This window comes from Calidris pugnax, unplaced genomic scaffold (genome assembly GCF_001431845.1).
Source record: "Calidris pugnax isolate Ruff unplaced genomic scaffold, ASM143184v1 scaffold593, whole genome shotgun sequence".
NCBI classification, from domain to species: domain Eukaryota; kingdom Metazoa; phylum Chordata; class Aves; order Charadriiformes; family Scolopacidae; genus Calidris; species Calidris pugnax.
The window spans coordinates 548,818-567,670 of record NW_015092181.1 but is presented as its reverse complement, the minus strand read 5'-3'; the positions used below and the strand labels follow the sequence as shown (position 1 = coordinate 567,670).

The 18,853-nt window shown below is 41.2% G+C and overlaps 2 protein-coding genes across 3 annotated transcripts in view; both read right to left on the bottom strand.

The window, feature by feature from the left end:
• Nucleotides 1-7,531: 7,531 nt before the first annotated feature.
• Nucleotides 7,532-11,530, bottom strand: RPS13 (ribosomal protein S13). The gene is made up of 6 exons (XM_014962266.1): nt 11,419-11,530; nt 10,935-10,983; nt 9,829-9,907; nt 8,756-8,925; nt 8,288-8,388; nt 7,532-7,609 (listed from the first exon to the last, which is right to left on the bottom strand). Exons 1-6 carry the CDS (start codon nt 11,439-11,441, stop codon nt 7,576-7,578), a joined length of 456 nt encoding a protein of 151 aa, XP_014817752.1. The 5' UTR covers nt 11,442-11,530; the 3' UTR covers nt 7,532-7,575.
• A 138-nt stretch (nt 11,531-11,668) lies between these two features.
• Nucleotides 11,669-18,853, bottom strand: part of PIK3C2A (phosphatidylinositol-4-phosphate 3-kinase catalytic subunit type 2 alpha) — a 69,676-nt gene continuing 62,491 nt past the window's right edge. For both annotated transcript variants that reach the window (XM_014962256.1, XM_014962257.1), the window contains exons 28-33: nt 16,835-16,959; nt 16,291-16,408; nt 16,114-16,195; nt 15,517-15,626; nt 15,155-15,280; nt 11,669-14,600 (exon numbers count right to left, since the gene is read on the bottom strand). In XM_014962256.1, the coding sequence (XP_014817742.1) occupies nt 14,418-14,600; nt 15,155-15,280; nt 15,517-15,626; nt 16,114-16,195; nt 16,291-16,408; nt 16,835-16,959 (744 nt within the window). In that variant the 3' untranslated portion in view covers nt 11,669-14,417. The remainder of the gene's footprint in view (nt 14,601-15,154; nt 15,281-15,516; nt 15,627-16,113; nt 16,196-16,290; nt 16,409-16,834; nt 16,960-18,853) is intronic.

The following is an 18,853-nucleotide window of genomic DNA, read 5'->3' as shown; positions in this document are numbered from 1 at the left end:
GTGTTTTGTTAAACCATATCTATCATTGGTATCTGCAGGATGACATTACTGATTACAGTTGCTTTCAGATGAGCTTTTCAGTTCTGTTGAGGAGACAAATCTAACTGCTAATACCAAACAACACTGCAGCAGGATGTGATTGCTTTGCTTAAATAACATTGTTTCATTAAACTGCTCAGATTCAACCCTATTAGTTTGATCTTTGGATCAGACAGAAGCAAGGCTGACAGGAATCCTTTTCTGAATTAGAATTTCTTACTAATACTCATCTGTGGTCCTCAGAATTTTTTTTTACACAGCTGTAGAAGCTCCTGATGTTTGCTAAGAGGGGAAGGCACAATTTCCAGAGATCACTGAAACGTAAGTTTTACCTATGCTTTAAGGGGAATCCTGTGTAATAGGCAGCTAAATTGAGGGGACTGTTGTGCAGTGTTTTACCACAGAACTTGTGGTGAGAAGTTTGAAGTCAAGAAGTTTGAAAACTGAGAAGTGACAGTGTCTCAACTGTACAACACGGCCAAGCTCCTAACTTTTCCTGCTTTTCATATCCTCCCTTGCTATGTCCAAAGTTGCCACACGCTGAAAGACAAAACAGCAGTAGGAGACCACATCACAGTCTGAGCTGGTAGGAGTAGAGTTATGTGCTCCACGAGAGCACAATCAGGTAGACAAAGCTCCAAGACAAAGTCTTGGCTCCATTTCCCTGGTGCTCTATGGGGGAAGGAAGGAATAAAGGCCCAGCCAGCTCCTCACTCTGCACGGGAAGAGGTTGGGAAATTGTTCTCTCCACTCTCAACCTTGCACAGACATCAGTGCACAAAGGGATTATGGTAACTGCCTACTGCTGTCTGCAAAGAGCGACGCTGCAGTACCCTGTGCTGGGGCAGGTGCCATGGTCTGTGTCCCCAACCTTCTCTGCAAACTGCCTCCATGCTGGGCTCTGCACCGCTCTCCACCTATGCCATTTACATATAAATATCCATCTTTGTTTAAAGTGTAACTGTATTACAGGCTCACAGGTAGGACACGGGCTGGGATTTAGGACATCAGAGCCCCAGGCAAGCTATTTCACTGCTTCATGCCTCTGTCTTCCTGGAAAGAGGGAGGGGGGGGATAGTCTATTCTCACACAAACCTCACTGAGATTTATGGGTCAAAAGTACTAAGTAAGAGCTAGACATCAGTGAAATGGCGTTCCTGCAGCATCAAAGTTGCAACACTCACATTTGGTGAATTCCAGAAAACTAAACACTTTCTCCAGCAACTATTCCTAGGTCATTATGTGACACAAGCATAAACTGGGGCCACTGGAACACTGAGTCACCTCCCGGTACATCACAGGAATGTTATTCCAGAAAACTAAACACTTTCTCCAGCAACTCTCTATTCCTATTGTTAGCAAGGGTTTCACTTGTTTATATGTTATTAATACTTTTTTTTTTTTAAGATCCTAGCTTGACTGGAACTAGATAAATACTATTTTTAAATATTATTCTTATATTACTTTCCAGATACTGTGTAGCTTAATCACAGAATACTAAAATAAAAGAGAACCCCAACCTGATTCTACTGCTGAAGAAAGCTATCAGGAATAACTACTGAAGTGAAGTCTAAGACGGTACCTGTAGCATGAGTTTGAGCTGTAAATGGAACACCCAATACAAAACATACGTACTACTGTATCATCAGTTTCTGAAAATGTATCAATTTATAGTCTTAGTTTTGCCAAGACCGACAGAGCTGAGCAAGATGGGATGGATTTTATTTTAAGGAAAAGGAAGATATTATAGTTTTTCCATAAAAACAAACCAACCAAACAAATAAAAACCCCAACAGAAAAAACCTCACAAGGAAACAAGTTCTTTTACAGCCTGTATTTCACAACAGCTTTTGGTGTGCCCTAGTGTCCACCAACATATATTATACTGAGAGATGTGAGAAATGCCAGCTCACACCTAGAATTTAAAGAGGACAAAGTCGCCGAAGCAAAGGTATAGAAATTTATTATAAGAAACAGTGCTGAATCGGGTGCATCTCAAAGTAGAGGCACACCCCCTTTTGGTTTCTTAGGTATCTTTATGCTCCTTATCCCGGCCGCCTGAGTTACTGTCTCCCTTCTCATTGGCTGAGAAGTTGGAGCTCACATTCTTCCCGACCACCTAACCTATTATAGATAAAGCACATATATCTGTTCTACAAAATTATTATTCTAAACACCCCGCTATATGTTTGCCATCACCTGCTGTCCAATATTAGTGGTTCCAAGTATTTTGGTGCTCATATCTTCATTAGTTACCCTCCAGGTGGCCTTCGTCCACTTATCAGTCTCCACTGTCCATTGTCCACTTATCACTCTTCACCGTCCGTTGTCCACTTCTCAGTCTGCCACCAATTTTTGGTTAGCCTTCACCTAGATAACACTTACAATCAAGAACCCCTGGACAGCCCCAAGGCGCCTGCAAGGATCAGTCGGACACAAGGGATAAGACTCCACTATAACTGAACTACCTTCATCAATACAGACATACTAACAGAGAAAAGGAAAAAATAATATATCAATTAGCTGAAGCAAAATTCAGCCTGTTTCTCACAGAGATGTTTCCACCCCCTTTCTTGCAAATCTCAAATGCCTTCCCCATCAGAACCAATCCTCTGAGATTTGGACCCTTCCCAAGTTCATTTAACCTGATTAATTTTTAATGGCTGTCACTGGTTATTTCACCCAGTCAGTCAACAGCTTCCACAGTTCAAAACGCCAGCCACCCTCTTCCCACTCTGGAATAACACAGGGCTCAGGATCTACGGAAATTATTCATCTGCATCATAAAGAACTTGAAGGAGCTGTAAGAGAGATTGATCCCCGACAGCTGCACTAAACTTGAAAGACCCTTCCTGGTTCTGAAGAAGGAGAATTCTGACCTGAAAAGGGGTCTTGAGTGAGCAGCCTCAAAGGGAATAAAATATTAGTCTGTAAAACCAGCACTCGCTAGAAAACTCAGGTGATCTTTTAATGTAGGTACACCTCTTGCCTCAGGCACAGCCAACGTAATTACTTGTCACACAGTTTCTCAAGCTGGGGGGTTAATATAACAGGCTGCACTTCTCTTCCTTTTGTCTTCAGAACCGAGCAAGCCTCCAGAAATTAACTGCCAGTACTTCTTCTCTAGTGACCAAGCCCTGTAGGACAAGGCTACCATTCTTTGTCGTATCTAATATTTGTATTAGTATTGCTATGCCATTAACATGAACCTTTGATATCGATTCAGCTCCAGTTACTGCATCTGTGCTGGTTAATGTCTTTAATAAATCCTGTAGTGACAGGAAAAGAACTCACACTTAGTCAGCAACACCGTTCATTGCAAGGGTTATAGATTTCTAACCAGAAGTAAAATTTATCCCAAAAGCAGGAGAGGAAAGAGGGAAGCCTTCATTTATCCAACTGCAAGTATGTCCAAAAATCCCTGGGGAGCAAGAAAAGGACATTCACAGCCATCCCATTTGTGCAGCGAGCATAGCTGAACCCTCTCCTGTTGCCAAGGTATGTGCTGGCTGAGGGAGGTTACCAGGGCACGATGAGGATGTATTGTCATGCAAATGATGCAGCGTTATTGAAGGGACTTCCCAGCAGCAGCCCGCATTTTTTCACGAGTTTGATCCCAGCATTGAAAAGGAAACAAAACAACTGCCTGAACACGAAGCAGCACTGGCCTAGGCTAGAAACACCAGTTATCCCAGAGCTACTGGAGCACCAAACCTGCCTTTGGTAACTCAGTAGGACCTACTGCTCTTTACTCAAATGGGAACAGGGAGAGAAACCGGCCCGTGAGTTCTGAGAAGCACGTGCAATGCTTTTTAACTACATTGGTTTTCATCATCTGTAAGTGACACTGAAAACAGTGGAAGAAAGTGACACACAAACCTTCACTCAGAAAAATCAGAGTACAAGTTTCCCCTCACATCTTGCTATTTGGGATTCGCCTGTATGCGGTGATTTTGAGCCAAAAACTAAAAAGCTCACTGGCAGAAAATGCAACTGAAAACACACTTTAGAAGCTGTTGTCCAGAAAAGGCAGAAAAGCATATATTTGCAGCCATACATTTACAAACCCAAATAATTTCTTGCCTTTTCTGATTGTTATGAGTTGGTTGACCTTTTTTTACTCTTTTCAGCTAGAGAAATTAACGGTTTCCAGCAGTGGTAGTGACTTACCAGCAGACTAACTGGTGTTTAAGTTTCCTTACTTGAAATAAATTACCAGAAGTTTCTTATTTTTCACGGAAGCACTTGTAAATGGGAACTGTCTAGAAAAATTCACAGAGGTAAAAGATGGTTTATTTGCCTCCACGAGGAAGCCGTTCACACACCCCAGGATCCTTCAGGACAAACAAATATCTAGCACTCAAAGTGTCCTCTGGACAAGACTGAATCAAAGCTTTCCCTTAAATCCCTGTCAGGTTAATCTTTTCCATACTTAACAGTCGCTTCTCAAACTCTTTCCTAAAAACAAAGAAACTGTGCATGGCATCAATCACCTACTGATGCAACCATTGGAATAAAGACTCACCTTTCCAGACTTCCCATTCTGAGATGGACTGCAGAAGGGAAGAAAATGTGGTGTTCACACATTTGAATGCTGCCCTAGCTGACTCAAATCAGGGTCACCTAAAGGGACAGAAGAAAATTGGCTTGACTGATGTGGAAAACCCAACCTAGAACCCACAGAATGCCCTTCTCATCTCCCCGTGTCACATCCAAAGAACTCAATGCTTCAGACCTGAAGGAAAACAATTCTCCCCAGCAGTGACAGCAAGAATCATTATTGTTCTTCCTAAAACCCTACAACGAACCTTCCCAGGGAATGGCAGACAACCACGGCTGGCAGGGGCTCTGCAGGAGGAAGGGGGGCCTCAGCAGCCAGACTTCAAACCAGTTGTTGATCAGCCAAAGGGAAGCAGCCTCTGCCACAGCCTGGGAAGAGCTGCAGAGCTGGTGAGGGCTGAAGGCTAGTGGGAAGCTTTTGTGAACCCAGCTCACCCCACAAACAGACCTGGTACAGAGCAGCAAAGCACCGTGTGGCTGCCGAGTGGGCCCCCGTGGACCTAGACTTGCTGTGGGTAAGGGGAGGGTGGGGGGAGATAAAATTTAAATAAATCATTGCTCAGATTTGTACCTGCAGGGAGAACAAAAAATACTGCAGGACAAAAAGAGCAACACTGAAAAATCAGAAAAGACTGCTGGGAATAAGGCAGAAATAGGAAAATATCTTCGTAAGGTTAAGCCAAGGCAAAAGAACCTGTGAGGAGATGAGGCACTGTGACAGGAGAAAGCAAGAGGGCAGCGAGGCCCAAGGCTTGCACAACTGCCCAGGCTGCTGGGGAGAGGGGAGCCAGGGTGGTGCCTGGAGATAACCATGGGGCAGAGACAGTTTGTGCAGGTTCATGTGAAGAATTACTTTTGGGCAACTACTTTCAGATCTGGATTTATTATTATTACTGCATCCCTCAAGCAAAGGGAAGCTACAGTACGAGTTCAACTGATGGTGCACCTCTTCTGGTAATCAAAGGGGCAAGGGACTATCTCAGTAACGGACAACTTACTTAAGCTAGCCTGTATCACTGACAGGAAATACAGACTCTTTAGCAGTGTAGGTAGCAGGAAGGTGTGTGCCTAACAGTGCAATCACGGTACCCTTACTGTGCTCCCACGGGAGATCGCCAAGTTCTACAGGCAGTAAATAGGGTGGACCGCTCTCTTCATCCTCAGGAGAACCTCCAACACCTGATCTGACCTGACTGTAAGCCCAGGACCTCTCCCTGGATAATTCTGCTTTCAGCCCCTCTTGTAAACCAGCACCAGAAAAGACAGTACAGACTGTGTTCAGACCAAAACATCCCAGCAGGATGAAACACAAGACCTGTGGAAGCTTCATGACCATGCTCAAAAACACAGTATCAGCTGCTCCCACCTATACAGCAGTACAACTCTCAATCTACTTTCTGTTCCCCGGCCTGGACTGTCAGCCTCCACACTTCATCTCTAGGCGGCACTATTTGCAATATAAAACTTTTAAAAACACTAAATGTTTCCAAGTGCCATCTGCTGGTACTTTATATTATTTACATACAGCTATTTCAGGACAATGCCAGTGAAAGCATCTGTGTGCTTTTCAGCTGGCAATACCTCACATCCCAAAGATTCACAGCAGCTTTTTGCCTTTTTTTTTTTTTTTTTTAATTTCATAAAAGGGGTTTATAAAATTTACATACACCCTCCTCTGCTTCTGGAGAAGCAGCTCTCCAGAAGCACCAGGTTCTTTCCAGAATCTCCAATTTCATTTTAGCAGAGCATACCTCCCAAAAAATTCACAGAGACTTTTTGCCTTTTTTTTTTTTTTTTTTAATATCATGAAAGTGGTTTATAACATCTACATCCCAGAACTCTTAGTTATCCCTGGCAAGGAATCACTAGAAGCTCTGAAAAAAGGTGGCAAGTATTTAAGCATATATAGATGCTGGCAATTTAACTTTTAAGATGGACCAGACAGTAGCAGTGTAGAGTTCAAAGTGCTTTTCTTTTAGAACCTTCTTAATCACAAGTCTATATTTAGCTTCATAATCAGGTCAGAAGGTCTTTCTGCAAAAATTAAATCCAGACATTACCATGTTCCACTGGTTATGATCTAGGAAGTAGCTACTACACTTTATAAAAATGTTACGGCTCATTTAAACTTACTGAACTTTTTAATATGGCAAAAGTTAAGTAACGTACCAAGGCTTAGAAACAAGAGTCAGAACAGCTCAGAGTAACTCAATTTATAATCTTCTCCTAAAAAAGGAAAAAGCTGACAGTCTGTTCTCCACATTTCTCCCAAAAGAGAGAATCAAACCTATTTAGAACCTGGAGGCACAACTTCAGCATCAGTGACTATACAAGAGCCACAGCCCTTTGGCTTTAGTGAAAAATACCTCAGTACAAACGTAACATCTGAGAGCCAGTTGTCTGTATTTACCCAAATTTTAAAGACTGTTCTTAAAATTACTTACAAATGACAGCAGCAGTTACTGTCAGGAACTGGCTGAGGTCTGCTTAAACCTTCTGCACAAGGAGCAGATCCACATTACCTGTAATGATTCCATCAACCTCACCAATTTTGTTCCCTTTCCCTCCCTCTTCCTGCCTAATCCTTTCTGCATTTTCTGAATTTCCCATTCTTCCTTCTGTCATTGCTTTCTTCCCTGGTTCTTCCTGCAGGACACACAGAGGCATGGCCCCACACCAATAAAATACATTTGCTGTGAATGACCAGGTCACTTTACAAACTTGAGGCTATCGGATCAAAAATGCAGCTTAAGGACAGGCACAAACTGCACAGCTGCTCTGGAACAGCAACAACCACTGCCCAGAGCTGATGCCAGCAGCAGGGAAGTCATGGCCACACACCTGCTTCACTTTGCAAACTGCCCATTCACACGCAGCTCCCACAAAGGGGCACAAGTTTGTAAGACACCAACCATTTAGAGACAACACAAACTTAGTTAATGAAAATTTATTTTTTCAGTAAGTCATAGCCAGCTCTTATGCAACCAGGGCAGAAGCTGTCGATGATTCACTAAAAAGAAAAAAAAGATAAAGAGAGAAATATTAATTGCAAAGGCAGTTTTTCAAACCAGTTGTGAAAAACAGTGTTTTGGTTGAAAGCTTTAACTACTGGTCGTGAGCTTAATCACTACCTGTTTAGATTTTTTTTATGGCATAAAGAAAAATTTTACCCTTCATTTAAAAATACAAATACTAGGATAACAGAGCAAAACCATATATATTAAAAAACCTGGGTAGCTGAACGTGCATCTTTTCAGAAAAAAAGCTCACCCTGACATCTACGGGAATATTCCTACATTGGTTCAATTTTCCTAGAGAAAAACTCCCAGCAACTTTCATTTTTGCCACAACGAAGCCATTTCTCATTATTTTAAAGTAATGTGAACTATTAAAGTATCCGAGTAAGAACAGAAATGGCAGTTTGTGAAAGGATTTCAAAAGTTATCTAGTAGTGACCTCACTCATTGAGACAATGATTTTTTCCAAACGTCGTGACAGTCATTTTACCCAGGAGTAAGTTCCACCAATTTATGATTTCACATTTATGAAAATCCCTACTCTTTGCTGCCTGGTTTACCTATATATAGGTATCATAAAACACTCTTCACCCGTTGAATAACAGCCCCAACCTATCGTTCACAAAACCTACAAGACCCCGGTGAAAGTACTAATAGAAGAGAAGACTTACTACTTCCAGTTGGGCGGCAGCACTCTCTTGGTTTTGTAGTAGCGAGCCAACCTATGGATTCTGCTTTCGATCAGAATCAGACGGAACTTGGCATCTTTATCCTTGAAAAGAAAGTTACATTACGACCAAGTGCTACTTTGACTTCTCAGCAATGTACAATTCAGATGAGCTTTAATAGAGTGAAAAAATCCACAGCTACTGCTATCAACTCCACACTCCCATCACCGAAGTCTGATGAATAGGGTAAAATCAGAACAGGACCAGAAATATGTGGTTTAAGCAGCACTTTTAACACCCTTTTCACAGAGACCATTCTCCTTTATCAAAAAGCATCCCCAAACCTCTAAGTTTACTCAAAGGGGGTGGCTAACAGGAAGTACACAAGGAGTCTTTGCTTTTTCAAATTGTAAATATAAATACTATATTATTTGAAAAAATAAACAGTTACCTACTTAAATTAGCACTCACCTTTCTGTTTCTCTCAAGGTGTTTGCGAACAGCAACAGCTTTCTTAATCAAGTGATAAAGATCCTCCGGAAGGTCTGGGGCCAGTCCCTTCGATTTAAGGATTCTCAAAATTTTGTTGCCAGTAACAAAGCGAACCTGGGCAACACCATGGGAATCCCTCAGGATCACACCTGAAACAAGCATTTACACCACACATTGAAAGGAATAACCTTACACAAAGGAATCTTGTGGAACTGACCTTATGGTTACAAGATGTGCAAAAAAGGTGTTCTCTAAATTAAAAAACTTTCTGATCAAAACTGTGAACGAGTGGCAGGCAACAGGTGAGCAAAACACAATTTAATAAAAGCTGAAACACTTTATCAGATAGCACTTAACAGGCAACTAACCAACCCCTCATATTTAGGCAAGTAACACATTAAGTGCTACAATATTATTCGGAAATTTTCAACAGGACTTCTTAAAGTTAGGTATTCAATCACCTTTTCTCTAAGGTTAACTAAGATATCTCAGACGTGTTTACTCAAAAAAAAAAAAAAAGTGTTGTACCATAGGGATCATAAATACACTCAAGATTACAAATAAATAAATAAAATCACTGACATAATGCGTAATTACACTATATAGCTAATGACCATATAAAGTTGTAGCATGCATACCCTCAAGAAGAGCTCTAGAGGGATCCAAACTACTAAGAACTAGTTTATTATGCAGGTCAGTAAGCACCTAAACATAGGGCTGCCAACACTTGATGAGATGTCAAATTTTTCTGCAAGAAACTGGGCAGACTAAACTTCCCCGTAACACCTGTTAGTGGCCATTCCTAAGGACCAAACAGATGCTTCACATTTTCAGCTTCAAAAAGAAAATACTCAACTGCTTCACCAAATACGCTTCTTGCAAGAATGAGACATATTATGTTTTTAGTGGTATCCATACCGTGAATACACAGGTACATCAGGAAATTCGTATTTTCTTACCATGCCATTTAACATAGGTTGAAGAAACAATTACATTATTACAGTCAGAAAAACATGTTTTGTCTCCACTTAGGAGTTGTTAATAAACCTTACCAATTTGTGAGGGAGTCAGGCCTTTTTTAGCCAACTTGTAGATCTGTTCCTTTACATCATCAGAAGTAAGTTTCAGCCACTAAAGAAAATTAGAAAAAACAAAAACCCAAACAACTGATGAATGGTGCCTAATAGAGACATAGGCTAGCTATATGAAGCTTTTCATAGATGGAAAAAATAGATGCTTTGCAACGCTTGAAAAAAACAATCAAGAACTGAAATTGTATTTCTAATGATACAGAAACTTGTTTACTTGGGTTTTTTTTCCCTTTTTAGTACTGTCACAGTATGAAACAAAAAAGCACAGCAAGAATTTATACAATTCAAAACAGAATAAAAATTAAAGTAAGCAAAAAACACACAGGATTTTTCAAACAACTATGGCATTTGAACATCCTAATCATTATCAAAATTACTAAACTGCTTAACCATCAGCAGTGTTTTAAGCAGCTTCATATTACCTTACTTTAAATTGCATCTCTTTATTTTCAGATTTTGTGCTTTGATGTCGTGTTTCTGTTTAACTGTTTTTCAGTACACGCTTTTCCACATCCATCACAAATTAATCAATCTTTCTGCCAACAGATAGATCCTCCAAACCACACTCTTACAAAGCAAGAGGCAGCTCGTTTAGCTGACAAGTAAGCCTTCTACGTGGAAATACCCTGAATCAACTAAGGGGCACGCAGGAATTAATAAAGTTAGTTCTGTGACCAGCAAATTGCTGCTGTAAATACTTTAGAAAACAGTGGGCTTATTCCACAATGGCAAAGGCCAAACTCGAGTGTGAAGAGAGCAATTTAACCTCCTGAAATTACCAGCATACAGACTAAAAGTAATTGGAAGTAGCACTTCAAGGGAAGTACAGAGAGGAAAAGAATTTTTTTGCCCAACAAATCATCTGGCCAAGAAAAGATACTTGATTCCTCAGTATCGTAAAGGGCATAAGCTATCATTTTATCAGGCCAGAATTTAAAAACGATGACACAAAATATCACAGGTCTCTCGGCTCTCTCCTCCGGCGGGCGCTCCCAAGCTGCGCTACGGGGACGGCCCCCCGCGCTGACCGCCGCCAGGCCGCCACCCCGGGCGGGTACGTGACTTACCGTGGGCACGCTGCGTCTGTAGGGCAAGGCCGACTGGGACAGGCCCTTTCTGTGGGGAAGAAGCAGAGCGCACGCTGAGCAGAACCCGACAGGCCAGGCCGCCCCGATACAAGCGGCCTATCACGCCTCCCCCAGGGCCGCGTCCAGCCTCGACGGCCGAGGCCTGCGGCCTCCCTCCGCGCCACTGCCGCCACCAGTACAGGCCGCACCGGGGCAGCGCCGAGAACAGGAGCCCGGGCACCATAACCACGTCCCTGCCCAAGTCCGGCCAAGGGAACCCCCTCCTCAGGGCCGCCCGCCAGCTCTCCCTCCTCCCCACCGCCATACCTCCGCAGCCACTAACCGACCGACCTCCCGCCCATCCCATCCCCAGACGCCGCACTGCTCCCGCAGCAGCCCTTCTGCTCCCGCACCTCTCCGCGACGCCCCGTTAGCGCCCGCAGCAGGCCCAGGCCGGCCCCGTTGCCCATCCGCGGCCCCTTACCCGGGAGCGTGCATGCGACCCATGATGGCGGCGGCGAGAAAGAAGGAGCGACGCGAGGCAGCGGCCCTTTCCGCCCCGCTCCAGCAGGAAGTGGCGTCCCCGCGCCTAGCCCCGCCCCCTCACGCCAGCCAATCAGTGGCGCCAAGGCCGCCGCGCGCAGGCCGCCAGGGGAGGGCCCGGCCTGTCCCGCGCGCCCGGCGGTGTCGCGCCTCAGAGCGCCGGAAGGGACGGACAGAGACACCACAGCGAGTTTATTTTTCCTCAGAATAGTGTTTAATGTGCTTACAGGACAGTTACGGGGTCACATTTAACCCGACGGAGGGCGGTATTGTACATCTTTATTAGGGAGCTCGTTTAATGAGAGTATTTGGTTCTGAGAGCCCTCCGGAGGAAGCCGTGGCTCTGGCTGCGTGCCGCGGCCGGTCACAGTGCGGCGGGGACGGAGCCGGCGCCTTAAGGCAGCTGAGGGGGAAGCTCTACACAGCCCGAGTTGTAAAAAATAGAGAAAAGAAGTTTTTATCAAAGATCTCGCACGTGCGTCCAGAGACAGGGAGCCGTAAGGTCGTAAAAAGGCAGTAATAAAAGTTTCAGTGCAAAGTTCTAGGTTAACAGAGAAAAGGAAGAGGCCTTGGCGCAAGCTGTTACTCTGAAATACCAAAACAAGGTCCATAGACACAGTTATATGCCCGGCTGCATAAAAGATTTTTTTCTTTTCGTTAAACAAGATACAAAAAGCTGTTAAAACTAGGTTTTCAAGCTACTTAGTGTACTGGTATATTTTCTTCTTTTACATCCTTTATTTATTTTTTTTTTTTATGTAGTACATTAAAGTCTTATTGCAACAATCACTTTTTTCTTAATTGAGAGTAGTGCAAAGAGGTGCAAGCTCGGTGCGGTTCCTCTACGTGTGAGGAGAGGCCAAGGCCAGATCCCACAGACAAAATAAAATCCATGACCATAAAAAGCTTCAGCCAGTGACTATTTTGAAGAGGAAGGGAAAGGCACAAAATGAGTTAAGCTATGAAGAGGATATCAGAAGTCAGGACAAGTGCTAACAATAATACAGTACTATACATTTTTTTTTTCAGAGTCCAGACACCTGTTAAAACTGCAAATCATTTTTTAAAATGATTTTAGTTTATTTGTATTTTGTGCTGTAAGACACTGTGCTTTAATAGCAAACTGCAAAAAAGGCAGTACATATTGCTTTCATTTTATTTCACAATGGAACGTTTCACAAAAACAGTAGTCTACTTTCCTGTGTTTAAGTGACTTGTGATTCTAATGATGGAATGGAGTAAGTCTCAAAAGCATCAAGTGAGCAGGAAATATATGTAGTTAGTTATATAGTTTATTATTTACAGGCTATATTACTAAATGAAAAGTATGCAGAAGATGCCTAATAAAACTGGGATGTGTTAGCGCCCATTAAATCAACCCAGTTTCTAACATTCAAGATATTCTTAGCTTTTTATTTGTAATAATTCCTACCAACTTGGACCGTGAATATTTTAGGCACCAGGAGATTCAAGTTTACTTCTCTCTTCTGTATTGAAGGGAGATTGGTCAGTAGCAGGGGAAGGAAAATTAGATTATGAAATAGGTTTTTAGTGTTGGGTAGACAGAAGGCTTTCCCTGTATTGTGTCTTCATTCATAGTTGCATATTTTACTTTAAAATTTCACTCCTAGGCAGTGGTGATAGTCTGTCTTGCTTCAAGATTTAGTACTAAAGAGAAGCGTGCAACTTTATAGCTTTGTTTAGACAGAACACGATCATCCTAAAACAGAGGAAGGTAAATGAAAAAGCTACACCTGTTGTGCAGAAACACCTAATTAAGTAGCCAGTGGTATTAATAGAAGATATTAAGTGACATTTGTTCTCCACTGTCACAATATAGTTCAAATCTAATCTTTCTCAGAATTAACTATTTTTAGTGGAATTAATTCTTACTAGGAGTGAGAAACAGTGTTGCTGTAAGCTGTTAAAAAAAGTGACCAAGTTCCTCTCCTAAAGTTGTTAATGCAACTCATTTCTGGCTTGCAATTCATCCAGCAGTTGTGCTTTTTAACCAGAGGCCATTCTTTTACCAGGAGGTACAGATGCTACTTTGGATTAAGACATTTCAGAACACTGAGGAGCTGGGCATGACTCCTACGGCATCGCATTCTGGTTTTGGAGATGGTGGGTAGAAGATGGGTTGGAAAAAGATCATGTAAGTTGCACTAGATATGAAGATGTTATTTGTAAGTAACACGTCAGGAAGAGACTTCCAGTAGGACCTGCAAGGTATCAAATATGAGAACATTTCCCCTTTTTAAGGAGCTGAAAGTTAACATCTATACATATTTAAATACCAGAGATGAGGTAAAAGAGAAGCATTTGAATTATAAGGCACCATTATTTACAACTTCCATTATTGGCACTCACTCCAGTAAGTCTTAGAGAAGCATGAATCTGGGATTAAATGCAACGCTAAGGAATTTTTCCAGCCCTTCGACCTTCATTTCTACAGGTATGTGTGAAGCCACCAAAATTTCACCCATTGCTGCTTCTGTGATGTCTAGTTAGTAGTGGGAATGTAATCCTAAATGTGTCATTTCTTTGATGTTGTCCAGCATCATGCCATGGATGACACAACACAGGTAAGAAAAACTTAAAGCAAAAATGCACTATATCCACAGGCCTAATGATTAAGTTATGGTTTTAACCAACCAGCATGGTCAAACTGTTCCTCTTGCTTTCATGGGTTGTTAAAAAACCCCTTCCTTCCTTTACCCACATCTCAAACATTTATAATGATGCTTTGATAACATCGTGTAAGCATAAACCAAGTTTTCTAGAAATCCTCCAAATTAGGCTACATGAACATTGGTCCAACATATCTGTTGAAATGCAGAGTCTCTTATTTTAAGATGTACAAGTTATCTTCAAGTAGGAAGATGCACAAAGCACAAGTGAATACAATTGTTCTGGTCTTACTCAGGTGTAGGAAGGAGTTCACAGGTAGGGTACAGCAGTTAGTCGATACCAGTTAACAGTCTCCTTGCTCAAGTTGAAGTCCTTCAGTGAGAGCGTGATTCCACCCAAGAAAAAGTTCTCACGTAACGATTCTGCACTGAGCACACTTAACTGAAGTTCTCTCTGTTTCAGAGTCTCCATGCTATATCCGCTGTACACAAGCTAGAAGATAAGAAGTCAAGAATTTTTTTGTTATCCAAATGAAGTTACACAGACTGCTCTTTCTTCTGACCACCTAGCCAGAGGGAGGTATCTTAGCTATACACTGAGGCCATTCAATTTGTTTCTCAGAGGATGAGCTAAAGTACATCCGTCTTTTATTTTGTGCTCCCAATGATAAGTATTTAAAAGGACTAGTGTTTTTAGATAGAAACAATGTTTACATGCCATGACTTCTGCATTAATTTTTCTCCATGTTATGAGTCAGTGAATCCAGGGCAGGGCATCTTTAGTTTTAAAGCTCCTTTCCTTCTCCTCATCACTCCTCAGAGGCAGTCTGAGAAAATTCTGCTTACTTGCAATAGTACATTTACCTACTCAGTTACTTTGGGGTGTGTTTGTTTGTTTTCTTTTTTAAACAGGGCACAAAGTTTTTCAAAACAAGTTTCTTCTACATTTATATATCTTAGCAAATTTTTTAGACAATATTTTAATTACTGCTTAGAATAAGAGACAATAGCAAACCACAGGGTGTTACTACATAAATTTTAACTTGCCATTTCATTGAAAGTTGGATTTCTTGTCTTCCGGGAGATTTTGGTTTTCCGTTTGGACGTTTTGTGCGTATCTGGAAGTAAGTATGTTTTTACATAGGGATTTGGATCTGCACCATCTTCTGTAACCTACAATGCAAAACCAAGACAAGTTAGAAAACTAGTTAATGTACACCTCATTGAATATTTATTTTCAAGTATCTAGCCTTTGCAATCAAGATAACCAAAAGCAGCAGTTAATTAATTTGTCAGCTGAAACATTTGGAGGCAGAGATAGATTGATGCAGGAATGATAGAACTAAGTCAAGAAGATAATTGACAAAATGGAAACATTTTTTGGTAGCGAGCTCATTAGCTCTACTTACCAGGTCTTTAATGTGCATCACCATAATAAATAGAGTGCTATTTCTATATGATATGGATAGCTTCACTTCTCCTCCCACTTTGCCTGAGGTAGGACTTGATGGACTTGTATCTGAAAAAAATATATAAATATTTCCTCTGTAATATTTTTATATTTTCATCAATACTACACTGACGTATTATATATGGGGAAAAAAATACAAGCCTTAAACCAACTTCAGTTTCTGATTGTATTCCTACTTCCCTAATAAGAGGCCAAGGTCATAGGTTTTAAAGAAATTTGCATTCTCTTTTAAGAACCAATTCGGAGGTTTAGACTAAAAACTTGAGTAATTTAGTCAAGCCATGAGCAAGCCCAAGCAATCACATACATTGTTGCAGTTTTTTATATGTTTTTATGTCCTTTTATGTCCTTTTCATATGTTTTTTATGTCCAAATATGCAGGCATATTTGGAAAGAGAGCAATGCAAAGTTCTCAACGAGGGAAAACTACAGTTGATCTAAAAAAGCCTTTTTTTAAAAAAAAAAAATCACATTGTAAAGGTGTCATACTATAGGTCATCTAATTTATAAACACCACCCAAAAAACATTACCTACCTGTAGGTCTGGCTATTCCATCTATTCCTTCCACTTTTTCATCACGAAGTAATGGATGGAAAAAAGTATAAACAAGATCACACTAAATTTGAAAGAAACATTACATATTAGTTAAGCGTTAACAAGCACCGAAGTCTGAAAACTTGCACTAGATTTGCTTAAGTTATTTGAACTCACTTCTGCCACGTCTGAAGAGCTGTTCATCAGACTTTGTATGTAGCTGTTGAGCTCCACTTTTCTTTTAGCTGCTACATCTTTTATGTGTGTTCTTCCCAAAACCATCTTATTAGGAAAGCTGCAAGGGAAGAACAAGACAGTTTTCAGCTAATTTCTCTGAAGCAAGTACAGGTAGATTTCACTGTAATTTCCATCCTGAAGTGCTGATATCCTTTTTTTTTTTTTTTTTTTTTTTTTTTTTTAAATGTCAATCATGAATGGAAACACAGCACACTGATAGGTAACGACGTTATAGAGAGTCAGGGAAACATTTATAGGTAATTGTTATAATTGATACAACACACAGACTAAGGACACTGAGTTGCTCCTCTGACTCTCCTTCTTAAAACTTAGAGACAGCAGTTTTCTCCCTTAATTGCCAACTTGGAGGTCTAGTTTGCCCCTCAGCAGTTTTGTCTCCATTTCAAGCTATTTCTTCCTCCAGTCAGCAGGGAGCAGTTTTGTTGTTTCTGTTTTAATAGTGATGAGTGAGTTAAGAACATACCCTGGTAACTTCCAAAGAGGAAAGAGAATGCCAAGTTTGTTGTGGAGCTCCTGGAACTCGTCAAATGTTCGGAAGACAAACGATGGCTCAATTTGCCCTTCTCTCAAAACTCTCACTACGTAGATCTGCCCAAAACACCAAAAAACAAAGATAAAAGTACTAAAAATATTATAGAACTGACTTAAGAATTTAATTTTCTTAACAATTAGCTATTTCTATTATGGTAACTCTACTCCTGCATACGTATTCCAGTAACAGCGTTTGCATTTTATAGTAGAGTTAGAATTATAAATAGCTTTACCATAATGCAAAGTAGCATCATATGATCTTCCCGTAACACAGATCCACATCTGACAGGAGGATAAAGGTAGTTAAGGCTAAGCTGTCTGCATTCTCCCTTTTAAGCCTCCCTGTAAATTCCTAACATATATCAAGGGTATAAAATTTTAACACATCAATGCAGCATTACATCTAGACAAGTATCTGTAGGGCCAGAACTACCACAGAATTTTTCAGGTGTGGACTATGGAGGAAACTAATGCCTCTTTTTTTTTCAACCTAATTCTCTCAAAATTCTAAAGGATTCTGCTTTTAGTAATATTTTGGTGGGCAAATGCAAGTGTACTGCATTACACAAAAGGCATTTTTAAAAATACTGGGGGTACAATCCCAGGGTAAAGCTATTAGCATTATTATGAAAGGGAAACGAAGGCTGAGAAACTGCACAGAAAATTCAATTCAGTGGACTCATTTTATGGGCAGATGAGTCAAATGTATATTTAAAAAGTGTGCAACTGGGAAGCGGTTTAAAAATCCAGACAGAAAGAAATGATATCATCTCCACAATGTCCTGGAAGATAAGAGGCTGCTTTGGCTTAGACCAGGAGTCCTGAAATACATTTATAATATAGTGATTCATAGAAGAGCTTTATAATGAGAAAGCTCTTCCTCACTTCTAGCATTATTCAGCTTTGTTCTACCTTCCCTAGCTGGTGTCTTACCAGATTTAAGACATTTACAGCAAATACAACTTGGAAATTGATGTGCATTGCAAATATCGATACAGCTCACTTTTTAGACAACTTGAGGAAAATTTAACTTGAGATGACTATTGTAGACCAACAAACAGCAGTTGAGGAGTAAAAAAAAAAAAAAAAAAAAAGATGGTTGCACATGTGCATAGAAATATGAATATTAATACAAGTCTTAAATTGTAACCCAGATCTATCAAAATCCTGAGGGCAAACTGTAATGCTTGCTGCCTCTAGGGAGACTGAGTAGGAGCACAGGTGCATTAATACAGAAAGTGATTCTTTTACTTAGCAGGACCAAATACAACCCGAGGGTTTGACTTAATGACTCCTATTCAGGAAGGAGCCATTTTACAGAAGGCGGCTACATAAGCCCATAAACATGACTCAAATCCCCAGTTTTTAAAATTATCTTCACCAACACTACTCGTGTTCTTTCTGCTTCCTTCTAGATCCTTCTCAAGAAGCGTCTTCATTTTGAAGAATATTATTGGATGCTAAAAATACCAATCTGTACTCTATCACTCCTGTGGCTGGTTTACCCCAGGCAGCAGCTAAGCACCCACACAGCTGCTTGCTCACTCCCACCCCCTCACCAATGGGACAGGGAAAGAAAAAGAGCAAAAGTGAGAAGACCTGTGGGTTGAGATAAAGAGAGTCCTTGGGAGGAGAGGTGACGCAAAGACAATCTCTCACCACCTCCCACAAGCAGACTCGTGCCCAGCCAGTCCCAAAGCAACAGTCACCTTGGAAGATAACGCCCTTCTATCGCCCGCTTTCTTCTTTTACCCCTTTTTATCGCCCAGCCATGATACGCTATGGCATATCCCTCTGGCCAGTTTGGATCAGCTGTATCCCTTCCCAACTCCCTGCCCACTCACTGCAAGGGGGTAAGGGCAAAGTGGAAGAAAAAGAGAGCACCTTGATGCCACACAAGCACTGTTCAGAACAGGCAAACCAATCGTGTTCTCAACACAGTGCCAGTTAA

Bases quoted from the DNA above. Each gene is read 5' to 3' on its own strand.
- RPS13 (XM_014962266.1), bottom strand. From the start codon at position 11,441: ATGGGTCGCATGCACGCTCCCGG. The intron at 10,984-11,418 runs GTAAGGGGCCGC...TCTTCCCCACAG, and splicing joins GGTCGCATGCACGCTCCCGG to AAAGGGCCTGTCCCAGTCGG. The intron at 9,908-10,934 runs GTAAGTCACGTA...AATTTTCTTTAG, and splicing joins ACAGACGCAGCGTGCCCACG to TGGCTGAAACTTACTTCTGA.